This window comes from Aethalodelphis obliquidens, unplaced genomic scaffold (genome assembly GCF_003676395.1).
Source record: "Aethalodelphis obliquidens isolate GAN/ISIS:26980383/991018 unplaced genomic scaffold, ASM367639v1 scaffold7, whole genome shotgun sequence".
In the NCBI taxonomy this organism is placed as follows: Eukaryota; Metazoa; Chordata; class Mammalia; order Artiodactyla; family Delphinidae; genus Aethalodelphis; species Aethalodelphis obliquidens.
The window spans coordinates 48763337-48780032 of record NW_020837951.1 but is presented as its reverse complement, the minus strand read 5'-3'; the positions used below and the strand labels follow the sequence as shown (position 1 = coordinate 48780032).

Genomic DNA, 16696 nt, shown 5'->3' with positions numbered 1-16696 from the left:
TATTAGTTGAGTGAGCGAAGACCTATGTAGACCTCAGGGAACCTCATCTTTAGTAAGGGAGTTAACTAGATGAATGTGAGTAGGTTTAAGTGGAAGCACCCGCTCAATGACGCCAGCGGGGATTTCTAGAAACCTCAGGCGAGGAAGTCTTAATAGAGAATTAGGGAGCGAGGGGGTGGAGAGTCAATGAGGAGAACCTTTGCGGTGTAGTCGTTCCATCTGTTGGAGACCGCAGGAGACCCTAGCGCGATGTTTTAGGGGAGAAGCAAGCATAGAGCCATTTGAAAAAGTCTTTTTTTTCTTTTGTGTTTTTTTTTTTTTTTTTGGACACGGAGACCTGATTGAAAGCAAAGTAAGAAGACTCGCCGGACTCCAAACCGGCGAGTCCCGGCGCACTCGGGACCCCGGCCCACCCAGGTACCACCGCAAACGCCGCCCTCCGTCCCCTCCCGGATCTGTTTCCTCGGAGCGCTGAAAAGTCTTTCAAAATACTAAATGCAACTGACATCTTTTTCTGAGTTAAAAACAAACAAAACCTCTGAAAATACAGAGCAGAAAATCCCGTATCCGCTTTCCGCGAGTTCCCAAACCCCGCCGCTCTATTCTCGCCGGCTCAGGTTAGGCCCTGCACAGGGCGGTGGGAGGGGCGGGGTATGCCCGCTGACGCTACGGGCCTGGACTGCGCAGGCGCGGGGCGGGCTCGCGGGGGAGTCGCGCGCCGCTCACTTCGCGCGGGAGTGGGGCGCTGGAGCGTCGGAGCTGCGGGTCTGTGGGAACGGAAGCCACGGCCAGGAAGAGAGGCAGCCAGGATGGCGACTCCGAGCAGGAAAACGTCCACCCCAAGTCCCCTGGCCCCCAAGAGAGCTTTCCCGAGAGATCCCTCGTCGGAAGTCCCGAACAAGAAAAAGAGTTCGGCCCCACCGGCGGCGCTGCCGCCACTGCCGCTGCAGTCGTCCGGGCCTTTCGTTGAAGGCTCTATCGTTCGCATCGCTATGGAGAACTTCCTGTGAGTGGCCGGAGGCCGTGCCGCGGCGGGGGAGGCGAGCGGGCCCGCACACTGGGGGCGCGGGCTGAGTGCGTGCGGGGCCGGGTGGGTGGATGTGTGCCTGGCTTGTGCGTCTGACAGTAAATTCTTGCCGGGATTGCCGTGAGGATATTTACTTGTGGGCCGTGGAGATCGACGTGTGTGTTGATGCGGTAGTCGTGTGTGTAGTGTGTTACGGTTTTTAAATTCTTAATGCCAACGTTGCTTGAAGGCGTCATATGGCGGGCCTTGGAAGTAGTAGGAATTAGATCTCCGCCCGCTGGGAGTCACGGCCTAGAAAGGTAGGACATAATCTGTAATTGAAAAAACTATGCGTTCTGGGAACTTAGAGGCTGCAACAGTTAAATCAAAGTGGCAATGATGCTGCGGCAGATACGTGAGGACTAGGCAGTTGCCAGGTGGACAAAGATGGTGAAGGTTGTTCTGGATGGAGGTTGAAATGTACAGGAACACTGAGCCTTACTTTCAGTTGTTGCGCCTCCCAACAGACCCTTGACTCCTTTAAATCTGGCTTTCTTCCCTGGTTCCTTTCTTACCCTTCAGACAACTAATCATAATACTCACTTTAGAATTGAGTAAACATGTTCTAACACAAATACCGTGTATCCGTTTAGCACCTTGGAGTTCGTTTGATCAAGGCCTGTTTTTTTTTTTTTTCTTTTTTTTTAAGCTTTCACAGAGCGGTGTAGGGAAAACAGAATTGCAGTAACAATAGGAACATTTTTTTTTCCAAGCATCTATCATGTGCCAGGTATAGAAGTAGGTGCTTTATTTACACAGTGCCCTCATTCATTCCTCATAACAACTCTTTATATCACCTGCATTGATAAGCTTAGAGAGGTTAATTTGCCGGCGTTTACACAGCTAATAAGTAGGTGAATTGCTGTTTGAATCCAAATCAGGAAAGATAAATATAATTAAATGAAGTACCTACCATAATAATATATATGCGTCATGATGCCGTGCGGGCACAAAGGATGCAATGATTAATTTCGTCCACAGTTGTGAGAAGGGCTTTGTACTGAGGGTTATGAAAGTCTTAAAAGAAGGGAAGAGCAAGGAACTGCCTGAAACAGTTTGCTATATTGGGGAGATTTCCAGTATTTTAGTATGGCTAGAACATAGGATGTGAGCTAGTATGTGGACAGAGTAGATACTGAAGATGTAGACAGATGTTGAGGGTCTGTGTTTCCTTTGCTGAGGAATTCCAACTTTATCCTGTAGGCAGCCAGGATGCATTTTAAGCAGGGCATGACGTATGATTTATATTACTTTGAAAGCAGAGTGAAGGATGATTTAGAAAGGGTGCAAGATTGTAGGCAAGAAGGCTTTTACAATATGAAGGCAGAGATGATTAGGGTTTGAACCTAGCAGTGGGAAGTAGGATCGGAAAGAAGAGATTTGACAGGATTTGGCTGTAGATTAATTGTGAGGCATGAGGGTAAGGGAGGAATGGAGCATTTTTCTCAAGTCTCTGCCTTGGCAAGTTGGTCATATATAGTGCTATGCAGAAGGAGCAATTTGGGGAGGATAATAATAAATGCCTTTTGGATCCTGTGAATTGAAGTTTCCTGTGGGGCATCTTAAAGATCTTTTATAGTCAGTAGTTTTAAGGGTTTGGAGCTTACAGGAAAATGTGAGAGGTGAGAGACTTGAGAATCATGCATATAGGTGATTGTTGAAATTGCAGAAATGGTTGAGATTGCCCAAAAGGGAATATAAATAGGAATAGAAGGCTGAGTACGGTGTCCTGGAGGAATGACAACATTTAAAGGCGAGCAGAAGAACTCACAGACTAAGAAAGAACTGTTCAGGAAAGTAAGAGGAGAACCGTGGGAGAGTATTATCAAAGAAGCCAAGGAAAAAGAGCGCTTCAAAAATATCATCTGCTACAGTGAAGTCAGATAACAGGACAGAAAAGAACCTGCTGCATTTAGCAGTTAGGAAATCTTTGACACTTTGAAGTAGTGGAAGCAGAAAACTTTGCAGTCATTGAAGAATGAATGAGTGTGAGGAAGTAAAGCTTGGATGTGAAGAGGAGAAAGAAAAGGTAGCTGGAAAGTGCAGAGCTAGGGGAGGTTTTGTTTGTTTTTACAATGAGAGGACTTTGAGTTTTAGGAATGAAGTAGGAAGAGTAGGCTTAGAGAACCGAAATGGCCTGGAAGAGGGTAGTCAAAGGAAGGATTCCTGGTAGTTAACCAAGTCGAATGGGATCGAGAATGGGGGGAGAGATTTCTAGGCAGAAGGAATAGCATGTGCAAAGGCTTGGAGAAAGAAGGAAGCATAAGATAGTCAAGAAACTGAAAAATTCATTATAGTTAGAATATAGAGGTCTTATTAGAGAATAGGGGAAGGAGATAGAAAGTAGAAAACAATGAGCTAGAGCTAAGTTATGAAGGGTCCTATTTTTTCTTTTTCTTTTTTTAAAAAAACTTTATGTATGTATGTATGTATGTATGAACGTATGGCTGGGTTTGGTCTTCGTTGCTGCGCGCGGGCTTTCTTTAGTTGTGGCGAGTGGGGGCTACTCTTCGTTGCAGTGCACGTGCTTCTCATTGTGGTGGCTTGTCTTTGTTATGGAGCACGGGCTCTAGGCGTGTGGGCTTCAGTAGTTGTGGCACATGGGCTCAGTATTTGTGGCTCGCGGGCTCTAGAGCACAGGCTCAGTAGTTGTGGCGCATGGGCTTTGTTGCTCTACGGCATGTGAGATCTTCCCGGACCAGGGCTCAAACCCATGTCCCCTGCATTGGCAGGTGGATTCTTAACCACTGCGCCACCAGGGAAGTCCTTCTTTTTCTTTAAAACAAGTTATTTCAGATTTGCTTGTCTACCAACATGATTTGGTGATTGATTGGATGATGGGCGGGTGGGTAGTGTGGATAGAGGTGAAGGAGATGGTAAGAATCAAAGATGATGCAAAACTAATGCCTAGGTTTCTGACTTGGGCAGTGAGATGAATGATGATATCCTTCACTAAGAGACTATAAGAGTGGTTTTAGATGGAAAAGATGGTGGGTTTAATTTTGAATGTGTTAAGTTTGAGGTGACTCTATCCAAATAGAGTTCTTGAGGTGGGAATTCCATCTATATAGGTCATCTGGACTGACTTTCAGCATACAGATGCTACCTGAGGCCATGGAGAATACATGAGGTACTAGGCAAAGTATGTAGACTGAGAAGAGGGTGGGCCTCTGACATTAGCTCTTTCAGGGCGAGCTCAGAGCAAAGGGAACTCACAAAAAGGGAATTCCCAGTAAACATATTTTAGAGTCAGAAAGGTTTTTTAAAATGCAGAGGCTTGGGCTTCCCTGGTGGCGCAGTGGTTGAGAGTCCGCCTGCCGATGCAGGGGACATGGGTTTGTGCCCCGGTCCGGGAAGATCCCACATGCTGCGGAGCAGCTGGGCCCGTGAGCCATGGCCGCTGAGCCTGCGCATCCGGAGCCTGTGCTCCGCAGCGGGAGGGGCCGCAACAATGAGAGGCCCGTGTACCGCAAAAAAAAAAAAAAATGCAGAGGCTTTATTTTGTTTTGGGCAATTTTTCCTGTTTATAATATTTGTGTGTATAGTATAGGCCAGAAGTTCTCATGCTTCTTCCTGTTGTATTTATTGTTTGCTTAAATACCAGTTGCATTACTATTTTAGTAAGACAGTCACACAGAGATTTCACATCAGGAAATTCCAGTATTAATAGAATGGAGCTTCATGTGTTGGGTTAAGAAGTTCCATGTCAGATACTTTTCCAGATGTCTGAAATTCCCAAACTAGTTTTATTTTAGCCGTTGTAAAGGATTGCTTTAAGGCTCAGCTGTTACTAGAATAAAGCTTCTGAAAAGATAGATAGATAGGTGCTGTACAGAGATGTGGGGTTGGAAACCTGCCAGAAAATACCTCTCTTTACCACCTGTATTTATTTTATTACCATGTGGCATTTCAGAATTGTTAATTTGTTTGAGTGTTAAAGTTAAAGTGTGCTTGGTTAAATTATTTAAATACTTAGCAGGTAACAGGCTAAGGTTTTTTTTACTCTTGGGGAATTAGTTGGCAGCTAACTGAAACCCTGTGGGAACAGGACATTATTTATGGGTTCCAATTCAGAATATTCAAAGACAAGGTAGAAGGATATCTGAGTCAGAGTTCACTTCACATTTAGCCGTAGCTGTCCCGGAGTACTAATATGGATTAGATGGTACTGTTGCATGTAGAGTGCTGGACAGCATGCTGCCTTCTAGTATGAGGGAATGTTACAAAAGTGCTTGGTGATGATGCACTCTTGTTTCCTCCCATAGGAATAAAATTTACTTGAATTTGTACTAAAAATAGATCCTTTGGTGAATGTCTGGCAGCATATTAAAGGAATTGGATGTTATTTTTTAAGTAATAATAAAAATTAAACTATTGGCTTGATATATCTTCAGTTTTCTAATTAGAATAGAAATAATTTGGTTGACTATGAGAAGTTGCTAGTAAGCGTTTTAATTCAAGAGAAATATAAATGTAAAATCCACAGATTCAGGATGAGCCATGGCTTCACTTACATATAATTTGGTTAAAAATTATCTTATTTGTATAGTAGCTTTGATGTACTCTCTCATGTATTGTAATTATTAAAGAGTAAATAATATGAAACTTTGCTTTATTCAGCAGACTTAATATTTGAAAAAAAGCACATGAAGTCTTATTTTCCCATGAATGTTCTTATTTTAGATACACATTATCACTTTTTCATTTCTCCCACTGACAGATTTTTTTCCCTCTAGTTTATTAACAACCTATAAATTAACCTGACATTAAATTTGTAAGGTTAGGTGGTTTTTAAAAGAATTTGAGGAAGCCTGCAGGTAATGATAAGGGTAAAGGAAGAAAAAGTGCTTTGGTAAGAAAATATTCTTCACTTCTTATCTCTGCTTAGTAATATCACCTCTTTATAATTTAGAACATATGATATCTGTGAAGTGTCTCCTGGGCCCCACTTGAATATGATTATTGGAGCTAATGGAACAGGGAAGTCCAGCATCGTGTGTGCCATTTGCCTTGGATTAGCAGGCAAACCTGCTTTCATGGGACGGGCAGATAAGGTGAGTTAACATACGTACTTTTTAACAGAATTCAAAGCCATGAATTGCTTTTAGTAACAAATCAATTTCTATATCTCCATTCCTTGAGTATAGCAAATGTGTTGTGCTTGAATATAAATAATGAAGTTGGCAGGGACACTGTGGGGAGATTTCCATTTCCAGAAGTAGTGTGCACTATATACCTAGAGAATTCTCCAAGTATGTAACACCTGCAACCTTAGAAATAATGTAAAATATATCTTTTTAAATGTATTTCTGGGCTTGTGGAAAGGTGAAGTAAGTTTACAAAGGGCACAAACAAAGTAGTTTGGATCTAAAGATTTCTACAAGCTCTGGGGTTGTTTACCCAGGGGCATTTGCTTTACCTTGCACCCTAAAGCCTGGCTTTGAATTGGTTGCATAGGATTGGGGGTCCTGAAGGTGCAGAAGGGTTAGAAGATAAAACTAGAAGCCAAGCACTGCATGTAGCAGAAGAAAAAAAAAATCACAAAGTGGGACAGTGAGGTTACTTATCTCATTGTTAGCTCTGAATACAGTAGATAAAAAAAAGAAGATCTTCCAAACGAGTCTTATCACATACATTGTAATTTTAGTTTAAAGTGGTCCCAGTTAGTAACATCTCTCTTCAGGCAGAAGCAAATGCAAATCCTCTGAAGGAAAATATCCTCAATCCAGTCCTCAACATAAAGCTCTAAGAAATTCATGAATCCATACCTAAAAAAATCACAAAGCATAGGAGGAAATGAATCACCAAAAATGAGAGCTAACAAAAACAACAGACTATACAATCAGACCTGCAAAGCTTGTAGACACAGAATGTAAACTAGGAATACTTAATTTATTTAAGGAACTGAAAGAAGATTGCAAGTATAACAAAAGAATAAGTAACAAAAAAGATCAGGTAAATTTGAAAAATTTGATCAGGTAAATCTGAATCAAATAGAACATAAAAAAATAACAGTACATGGGAGGGAAACTTCATGGACAGGTAAAACAACAAAGCAGACATATTTGAGAATTTGTGAACCAAAATACTTGACAGTTTTTCTAAAAATGCAATATAGAGATAAAGTGAGAAAAAAGTGTGAAATAAAGATTGTGACCTGATAGTTAATGGACTAAGGAAGAGGCAATATTCAAGAAAGAATGACTAAGAATTTTCCAGAAATGTTGAAAAACTTGAATCCTCAGATTCAAGATACCTAATGTATCCCAGACAGGGTAAATGAAAGAAATACACAAATAGACACATTGTAGTAAATTCCAGAATACCAAACATAGTAGTAATATTGTCTCAGAATGGAAACAGAGGGGCAAAGAAAAGAACAGTTTGAGATGCTCATAAAGGAACTTTGAAAGTATATAATTTAGGAAGAAGGAAAATGATCCCAGAAGGAAGTCTGAGAGGTAAGAAGAAATGGTGAGCAAAAAAATGGTAAACATGTAGGGAAGTAAACTGTGTAAAATAATACTAATGTCTCATTTGTCAAGTTTTTAAATCAAAGAAGATAGTACTACATGTCCTTCCTGGACAACAGGAAGGAAGTGATCAAAGTTGAAGTATTCTTTGAATTTGTATTGTTGGGAGGAAGTTAAGATAATTGGTTAGCTTCAGAGTTTATTAAGCTAAATATGCATGTTAAAATTTCTAGGGTAAGCCAGTAAAAAAATTGAAATATATAATCTCCAAACAAGAAAGGTTAAAGTAGGAAGAGAGAAGTAGAGAAAAAATAACCACTGCCCAAACAACCCAGAAGGAGTCTCAAGAAAGGAGGAGGAAGAGAAAAGAAAGAGAAATATAGAAAAGGATATTATTAAAAAACATAAAAAAGATAGTGGAAATACATTCACAATAATAATAAATGCTCTACATTCTTGTTAAATGAGAAAGTCAGAGTACATAAATAAAGTTCCATTCTGTTTTGTTTACAATAAGCATATCTAAAATAAAGAACTACAGAGAAGTTGAAAGTAAAAGGATGAAAAAATACGTACCAGGCAAATATTATCCAAAAGAAAGTAGGTGTAGCTGAATTTATACCAGGCAAAATAGAATTTAAAGGAAAAAAGAACTTTTAGAGATAAAGATGGTCGTTAAATATTGAAGAAAGTTTCAGTTCAGCAAGAAGATAATTCAGCTCCCAACTTAAATTCACATTATCTAGTTCCAAAATATATAAGCACAATCACAGAGTTCTTAAAGACAAGTTAACAGCTCCAGAATTATAGTGGAAGAGCTAGTGGTAATCAGTAGATCCAATCAGATAAAAAATTAGTAAGAGTATAGAAGGTATGAACAACAGTTAGATTGAACTAATGGACATGTTGTAAACACTGCACTCAACAATTGGTAGAGCATACATTCTTTTTAAGCAGAAATGGAATATTTCTTAAAATTAACCATAAACTGAGCCATAAAGCAATATCAAAAAATATCAAAGAATTGCTACCACATAACTATGTTCTCTGACCACAGTGCTATTAAGATAGAAATAATAAAGAAGATAACTAAAATTTTCCCATTTGTTTAGAATGAAACATGTACTTCTATATTATCCACAGGTCAAAGAAGAAATTTTAATAGAAACTGAAAAGTAAGAGCAGAAATTAATAAAATAATAAACAATGATTCAGTAGGAACCACAAAACTAAAAATTGCTTTTCAAAAATACTATTTAAATCAGTAACTTCTGGGGGCAGGGAGAGAAAGGAAGAAAAAAATATAAGGAATGGCAAAAAGTAATAGTTAAGATATGTTAAATTGTGATCCAGAAAACCCCCAAATTTAAGTGGTTTAAATATACAAAAGATTAATTCTTGCTGCTTATCCAGTGTAGGCCCTTTGTGGTCACTTAGGTACTTTAGCCTTATAGAATCTTCATTTCAGTATATACAGTTTACCCTTGAAGAATGCAGGTTTGAACTGCACAGGTCCACTTATATGTGAATATTTTTCAATAGTAAATATATATGTTGCGCTCATATTTCATTGGACAAAGCATGTCGTGAAGCCATAACTTGGATCAGAGAGAAAGAGCAAGTGCAGTCATTTGCTTGAAAGGAGAATCAGAATATTCACGAACTGCCCTGATGACTACCACGAGGGTGTTACAAGAATGCAGCAGAGGTTTGAAAGATTATATAAGAATATTATGAGAATCATTATGCCACTCAAGTTTAAATTTTTAAAAAGTTGTAACTATAAATGTTTCTACAACTACTTAAATTATCAAAACTGACTAAGTAGAAAAGATAAATTAGCTGGTAAATTTTTTCTCATAGAGAAAGACAAAGACAATTGTGGATTAGTCCTAATAGCAGTAAGTTTCTATTTTACACAGAGAATGTGACCCTAGGTACCCAAATCAATCAAGGATAGAATGAAAAAATTACAAGCCTGTCTCACTCATGAATCTAGAAGCAAAAATCACACACAAAAAAGAAACTGTAGCATTTTGAATTTAATAGTACATAACACATCATGACCAAATTGAATTTATTCAAGGAGTGAGAGATGTATTATGTTCATTTTTTCCTAAGAATCAACCACATTTTAAAGGAGAAGAACTCTATGGTCATCTTAATAGATAGAGAAAAAGCATTCAGTTAAATTCCACAGTAATGTATGATTAAAAGCTCTTAGCAAACTAGGAATAGAAGGGACCTTTATTAATTTCACAAAAGATATCTATGAAAATGTACAGCAAGTTCAGGAGCAAGTCAAGGTTGCCTACTACCATTACTATTGAACATTGTACTGGCAGTTCTAGGTAGAACAGAAAAGATACATGTTGGAAAGAAAGAAAACTGTCATTCACAGATTATGTGAGTGTCTGCATAAAAACCACAAAGAAACTCCAGATAAGCCTCCTGAAGGATCAATATGCAAATTTATCAGGATTACTAGATATAAGATTGTATAACCCAGACACTGACTCTGTAGGCACCTTGATCTTGGACTTCCTAACCTTCAGATTTGTGAGAAATAAATGTTAAAGCCACCCAGCCTGTGGTATTTTTTTTATAGAAGCCCAGACTAAGGCAAGGACCTTTTTACATTCTTTAACTTACTGAGGACTCCAAAACCTTTTGTTTCTGTGAGTTATATCTGTTGATTAGAATTAATAATAAATTTAGGGTTTCCCTGGTGGCGCAGTGGTTGAGAGTCCGCCTGCCGATGCAGGGGACACAGGTTCGTGCCCCGGTCTGGGAAGATCCCACATGCCGTGGAGCGGCTGGGCCCGTGAGCCATGGCCACTGAGCCTGTGCGTCCGGAGCCTGTGCTCTGCAACGGGAGAGGCCACGGCAGTGAGAGGCCCGTGTACCGCAAGAACGAAAACAAAAACAATAATAAACTTAAAAATAATTATCAGATTAGAAATAAAAACTGAGACCCTGCCAAAAAAAGTTGTATAACAAAAATCAATTGCATTTCTATATACTAACAAAGACCAGAAAATGCAATTAAAAATGGACATTACAGCCACAAAAGTACAAGTTTCATAGCAGTAAATTAATAAAAGACATGTAAAACCTATATGCAGAAATTACAATTTTTTATTTAAAAACATTGAAGTTTAGAGAGATGCACTGTATTAATGGACAAGAAGATCTAATATAAAAATGTCATTCCAGTCAAAATCCCTATATTGTCTATATAAATTACAAGCTGACTCTAAATTTTAGGTGGAAGAATAAAGGGCCAGAAATAGCTAAGATACTTCTAAAGAAATAGGACAAAATGGAAAAACTTGCCTATCAGATATCAAGACAATACAAAATTACAGTAAATTAAGACATTGTGGTATTGGTGTAGGATAGACTAGTGTGATGTGACAGAATAAAGAGCCCAGATACAAAGCCATGATTAGTAAAAACTTGATTTATGACAGAACTGACACTGTGGATGAGTGGGGAAGAGATGAATAAATACTACGGAGACAGTTGCTTATTGGTATAGGAAAAAATGAAATTGAGTCCTTTCTTCACACTACAACAAAAATCAGTTCCAGGTATATTAAAGATCTAAATGTGATTGAACAGAAAGTTTCTGGAAAAGATTGGTAGTCGAAGAAAATATCCTTGTGACTTCAGATTAAAGAAGAATTTCTTAAATAAAAATATAGACTGCAAAGGAAAGGTTGATAAATTCAACTACAGTAAAATTAAGGAACTTTTGTTCATCAAAAGACACCTTGTAGAGAAAAGACTAGTTACAAATGAGAGAAGGTATATATATAGCACATATAACAAGATTGGTATCCAGACTACATAATCAAAATAATGGCAACTGAGAAGATAAATGAGCAAAAGATATGCTCAGATGTCTCACAGAAGAGGCACCCCAAACAGCCAGTAAATACATGAAAATATGCTCAGCTTCATTAATTATCAGAGAAACGAATTAACCCTGGCATGGTGCATCCATTAGACCCACAAAAATTCTTGTGGTGCCATGTGGCTTATAAGGATATAAAGCAGTGGGAACTCTGATACATTCTTGGTGGGAATATGAATTTGTACAACCCCCTTGGAAAATATGGCATTACCTAGTAAATCTGTAAATGCCTATATCCAGTCCCTCAAAAATTCTACTTCTAGGTACCTTAGTAAGCTTGTGTCCATTTATACTAGGTGAAATTATGGAAATATTTATAGAAACATTGTTTGCAATAAAATTTAGTATAGTCAAATAAAATTGAATATTATATGACAGTAAAAGCAAACTTTGGCTCATTGGTTAAATCTCAAAAACAGAATTTTAAGGAAAAATGCCATCACAGAAAAATACATGTAATGTGAATTTGTTTCTGGAATGGTCAAATATATATATAATATATATTTAATATTTGGAGATTTATACAGTAAAAATAAAAGCAAAAGAATTATCAGCAAATCAATTTAGAGATTACATCTGTCGAGAGAGAAGGACGTAGCTGGCGTGAATTAAGGAATGTCAGATACACTGGTAGTGATCAGTTCCTTAAATAGGTAGATACATGGTTGTTTTGTTATTTCTTAAACAGTGCATAAAGTTCATATTTACTGTGTGGTATGTATTTCACATAAAAACATATTTTAAAAAGAAAGTCTAGGGGCTTCCCTGGTGGCATGGTAGTTAAGAATCCGCCTGCCAATGCAAGGGACATGGGTTCGAGCCCTGGTCCGGGAAGATCCCACATGCCGCGGAGCAACTAAGCCCGTGCGCCACAACTACTGAGCTTACATGCCACAACTACTGAAGCCCGTGCGCCTAGAGCCCGTGCTCCACAACGAGAGAAGCCACCGCAATGAGAAGCCCACACACCGCAACAAAGAGTAGCCCCTGCTCACCGCAACTAGAGAAAGCCCATGCGCAGCAACAAAGACCCAAAGCAACCAAAAATAAATAAAATAATTTTTTTAAAAAAGTCTAAAAGTTGAGTTGTTACTTCACTGTAAAATATTTTTAAAACTTGAAGTGATTCATTTTTCTAAAACTGTTGTAAATATTACGATATTATCAAAATGATATTACAGGTTTCTTAGCCAGGCTTAAAATTTAATGTAGGTTACAAGATTGAGTTTTACACCCCTTATGATTATAAATAACGTATTCAAAATATGATTTTTTTAATGCTCTGTGGGAGGCATTTATGAGGTAGAAAAGATACTGCTTTATTAATGATTGGCTTTGTAACCTTAGTCATTTGTCTGGAACTCAGTTTTTCTTTATTTCAAAGAACGGGTTGGGGTAGATAATTTCCAAGGACCCACTCAGATTTTTATAAATATTGATACGTAGTTTTGTCTGTTTTGTGGCCGCACTGCCCACTGCTCGGCTTGTGGGATTTTAGTTCCCTGACCAGGGATCGAACCCCGGCTGTTGGCAGTGAAAGCACGGAGTCCTAACCACTGGACCGCCAGGGAATTCCTGATATGTAATTTTCAGAAATCATTTATTGAATCCTTATCTCTGTGTAATAGTCTGCTGGATTGTGCTCCAAGGGCTGTATGGTCAGAATGGATTGGGCTGTAACAATGTTCACCAATCTTCCTATTTATTTGTGTCATAAAGAAGACACATCTCTCCTCACCCTTGAGTGGTAGGCTTTTTAAAGGAAGCTGTGGAGTGCAGTGCAGTGTTTCTTAGATGACAGATTGCAGACCTTGTGTTTAGGGGATGTCCAAGTTCTTAGCAAAAATACCTTTTTAATGTTGTATTTCTATTTAAATGCTAACATAAAAATTTAGTACAAGCATGTTCTGTACCACCTGTACAGATACTTTATAATAAAAACTTCCTCCTGATCTTTTCTTCCATTTGGTACGAAGTATTTTAATTGTTGCAAGCTAATGAGTAGATGACCCACTCCTACAAAAATGCCACTGTTTTCCCTATCTATGAAGAAACTGAAACAACAGGCTAAGTAACCTGGTTAAGGTCAAACAGCTTATATATGGCAGACTTGAGATTTGAACTAGACACGGTAAAGCCTGTACTCTTGATCATTAAGCTGTACTTTCTTGTTACAGGAACAGGCTTTTTCATATTTCTGGGTTTCACTTTCATAATCTATAAAATGGATATAACATATAGCTCATAACTTTGCTCATGAGTATTAAATGAGAAAATTGTATATAAAGTGCTTAGCACAGAAACATTTAGTAATGCTTAATAAATGTTAACTGTTGTGGTTATAATTGTCATCATCACTATTAAAAAGACAATTGTTTGCAAGGTGCAGTTTTTGCCTTTTTTTAAGTATTACTTACTTACAGCCTAATTTAAGATCCAATCTGATTTTTTTAGGCCCAGGGTCTTTTTTCATACTTATGCTCAAATATATAGAAACTAGCTTAAATATGTCTATTATACTATATAAATTGTACTTACTTAAATTGTATTTACTACGTTTATTGCTCTTTTTTTTAAGTGCTGGGTGGTAGGTGTATCCTAATTAATAACAGGATGAGTACTTTTAGAGTGATTGTTAATAATATTTAATCTGTGCGACTCCATAGAAGTACCCAGGGTCTGGAGCTGGGCTACCTGGGCTCAGATCCTTGCTCTGCACTACTTACTGGCTCTGTCATGAACTTTGTAAGAGGCTATTAGGCACATAGAAGGTTCAATAAATGGTAACTTAGATGATGACTATCTGTGAGTGGAACCAATGGAGGAGTCTAAATCTGGGAAGGGTGCAATTAGAAGGTGATGGGAATGAATGTACAGAGTAGTTATTGAAAGAATCTGACAAATAATGATGACTTTGCTAAATCGCTCATTGTTAACCTGGGAATGTCATCACACAGCTCACTTTGTCTTTCTTATATCTTAGGTTGGCTTTTTTGTGAAGAGAGGATGTTCCAAAGGCATGGTTGAAATTGAATTGTAAGTGTTAAAAGTGCTAAAACCACATTTTCCTACATAATTTCTTAGTTTATGTTCATGCTTTCCTGATGACTTTAGTCAAGAGTAATAATACAGTATTGTGGCATAGATACTGGAAATAATATTTAAGGGATACTTTATCTAGAGAGGTAAGGTGTTTTTTGTTTTGTTTTTGGTTTTTTTTAATGCATCTTTTTTTAAAAAATATTTATTATTTATTTGGGTTGTGCCGGGTCTTAGTTGCGGCAGGCGGGTTCCTTAGTTGTGGCATTTGGACTCTTAGTTGCGGCGTGCATGTGGGATCTAGTTCCCCGACCGGTGGTTGAATCCTCGCCCCCTGCATTGGGAGCATAGAGTCTTAGCCACTGCGTCACCAGGGAAGTCCCTTAATGCATCTTTTAAAACCTGAATTGTAAGAACTTTCTTCTGGAAAAATTCTTAAGGAAATTAGAAATTTATGGGAGATAATGAAATAGAAATATACCACTATTAAATATTCATTAAGAAGTTGCAGTGTTTTTTACAAACTTAAGCTTTCTTTTTTCTGATTTTGAAAGCAAAATATTTGCTTGTTTAAAAAAATGCAAACAATGTAGGAGTGTAAAAAGATGAAAGCCTTCTTGCCGTAATTCCACTTCCAGAAACGACCACTGTTAGTAGTTTGGTGAACTTCATGTATGGCAGATACTTGGCATTTATGTCACCATTTTCCATTCCCTCCCTCATGGTAGAAATCGATAATTCATTATGGTGTTCTTTTCCCTTAAACCTAGATGTTCTGAGTTTACCACTCTTGGCAGCCATTTCTGATGGATGAGAGTTACTCTTCAAGATGAAACCAGTTGACCATCCTTGGTGCAGATACTTTGTCTTTTATATATGAACATGTACATCCTTTAGGTGATTTTTAGAGTGTTGTTTTTTGGAGTGTTTATAGAAAGTTATTGAATTTTCTTAGCTGAAGTAGCTCTTAAAGATTATCTAATACTTTATTTTATAGGAAATGAGGAAGTGATCTTTATTCAAAAATTGTTGGAATTTTAGAATTTATGTAGAGATGAGAAATAGGCACACATGGAAGAAAACAGTTAAAGAGGTTATGCTCAACTTATTAAAATATAATGGTGGTATTTTACTGAAGGATACAAAACCAAGACCTGAATAAATGGAGAAGCATATTATGTTCTAAAAATATAAATTTGTAGTCACCATTAACATGTCAGTCCTTTCCAAGCTAATGTATAAATCTGATATAATTCCAATAAGAGTCTCAACAGGTAAATTTATAAGTTGATTATAAAGTTCATCGGGAAGAATAAACCCAAGAGGTCTTGAAAAGTAGAATCATGAATAAGACATTTATGTAACAGATGTTAAAGTGTAAAATAAGCCTTTTCTTAAAATTTAATTTTTCTTTTATATTGGAGTATAGTTGATTTACAGTGTTGTGTTAGTTTCAGGTATATAGCTAAGTCATTGTTATACATATACATATATCCATTTTTTTTCAGATTCTTTTCCCATATAGGTTATTACAGAATATTGAGTAGAGTTCCCTGTGCTATAGAGTAGGTCCCTGTTGATTATCTGTTTTATATATAGTAGTGTATATATGTTAATCCCAAACTCCTAATTTATCTCTTTCCAAGTCCCCCCTCACCCCACAATCCCAAGTCTGCTTTCGAAATCTGAGTCTGTTTCTGTTTTGCAAATAAGTTCATTTGTATCATTTTTTTTAGATTCCACATGAAAGTGATATATGATATTTGTCTTTCTCTGTCTGACTTACTTCACTTAGTATGATTATCTCTAGGTGCATCCATGTTGCTGCATATGGTATTATTTTATTCTTTTTTATGGCTGAGTAATGTTCCATTGCATATATGTACCACATCTTCTTTATCCATTTCTCTGTCAATGGACATTTAGGTTGCTTCCATGTCTTGGCTGTTGTAAATAGTGCTGCAGTGAACATTGGGGTGCATGTATCTTTTCAAATATGCATGTGTGGTTTTCTCTGGATATATGCCCAAGAGTGGGATGTATGGTAATTGTTGGAACATATGGTAATTCTATTTTTAGTTTCTTAAGGAACCTCCATACTGTTCTCCATAGTGGTTGTACCAATTTACATTCCCACCAACAGTGTAGGAGGGTTCCCTATTCTCCACACCCTCTCCAGCATTTATTGTTTGTAGACTT

General features: G+C 37.7%; 1 protein-coding gene across 1 annotated transcript in view; it reads left to right on the top strand.

Annotated features, from left to right (window-relative positions):
- Window positions 1–742: 742 nt before the first annotated feature.
- SMC5 (structural maintenance of chromosomes 5) overlaps window positions 743–16696 on the top strand; it is a 99263-nt gene continuing 83309 nt past the window's right edge. The window contains exons 1-3 of the mRNA XM_027105963.1: window positions 743–1006; window positions 5979–6120; window positions 14442–14494. Coding sequence (XP_026961764.1) covers window positions 810–1006; window positions 5979–6120; window positions 14442–14494 — 392 coding nt within the window. The 5' untranslated portion in view covers window positions 743–809. The remainder of the gene's footprint in view (window positions 1007–5978; window positions 6121–14441; window positions 14495–16696) is intronic.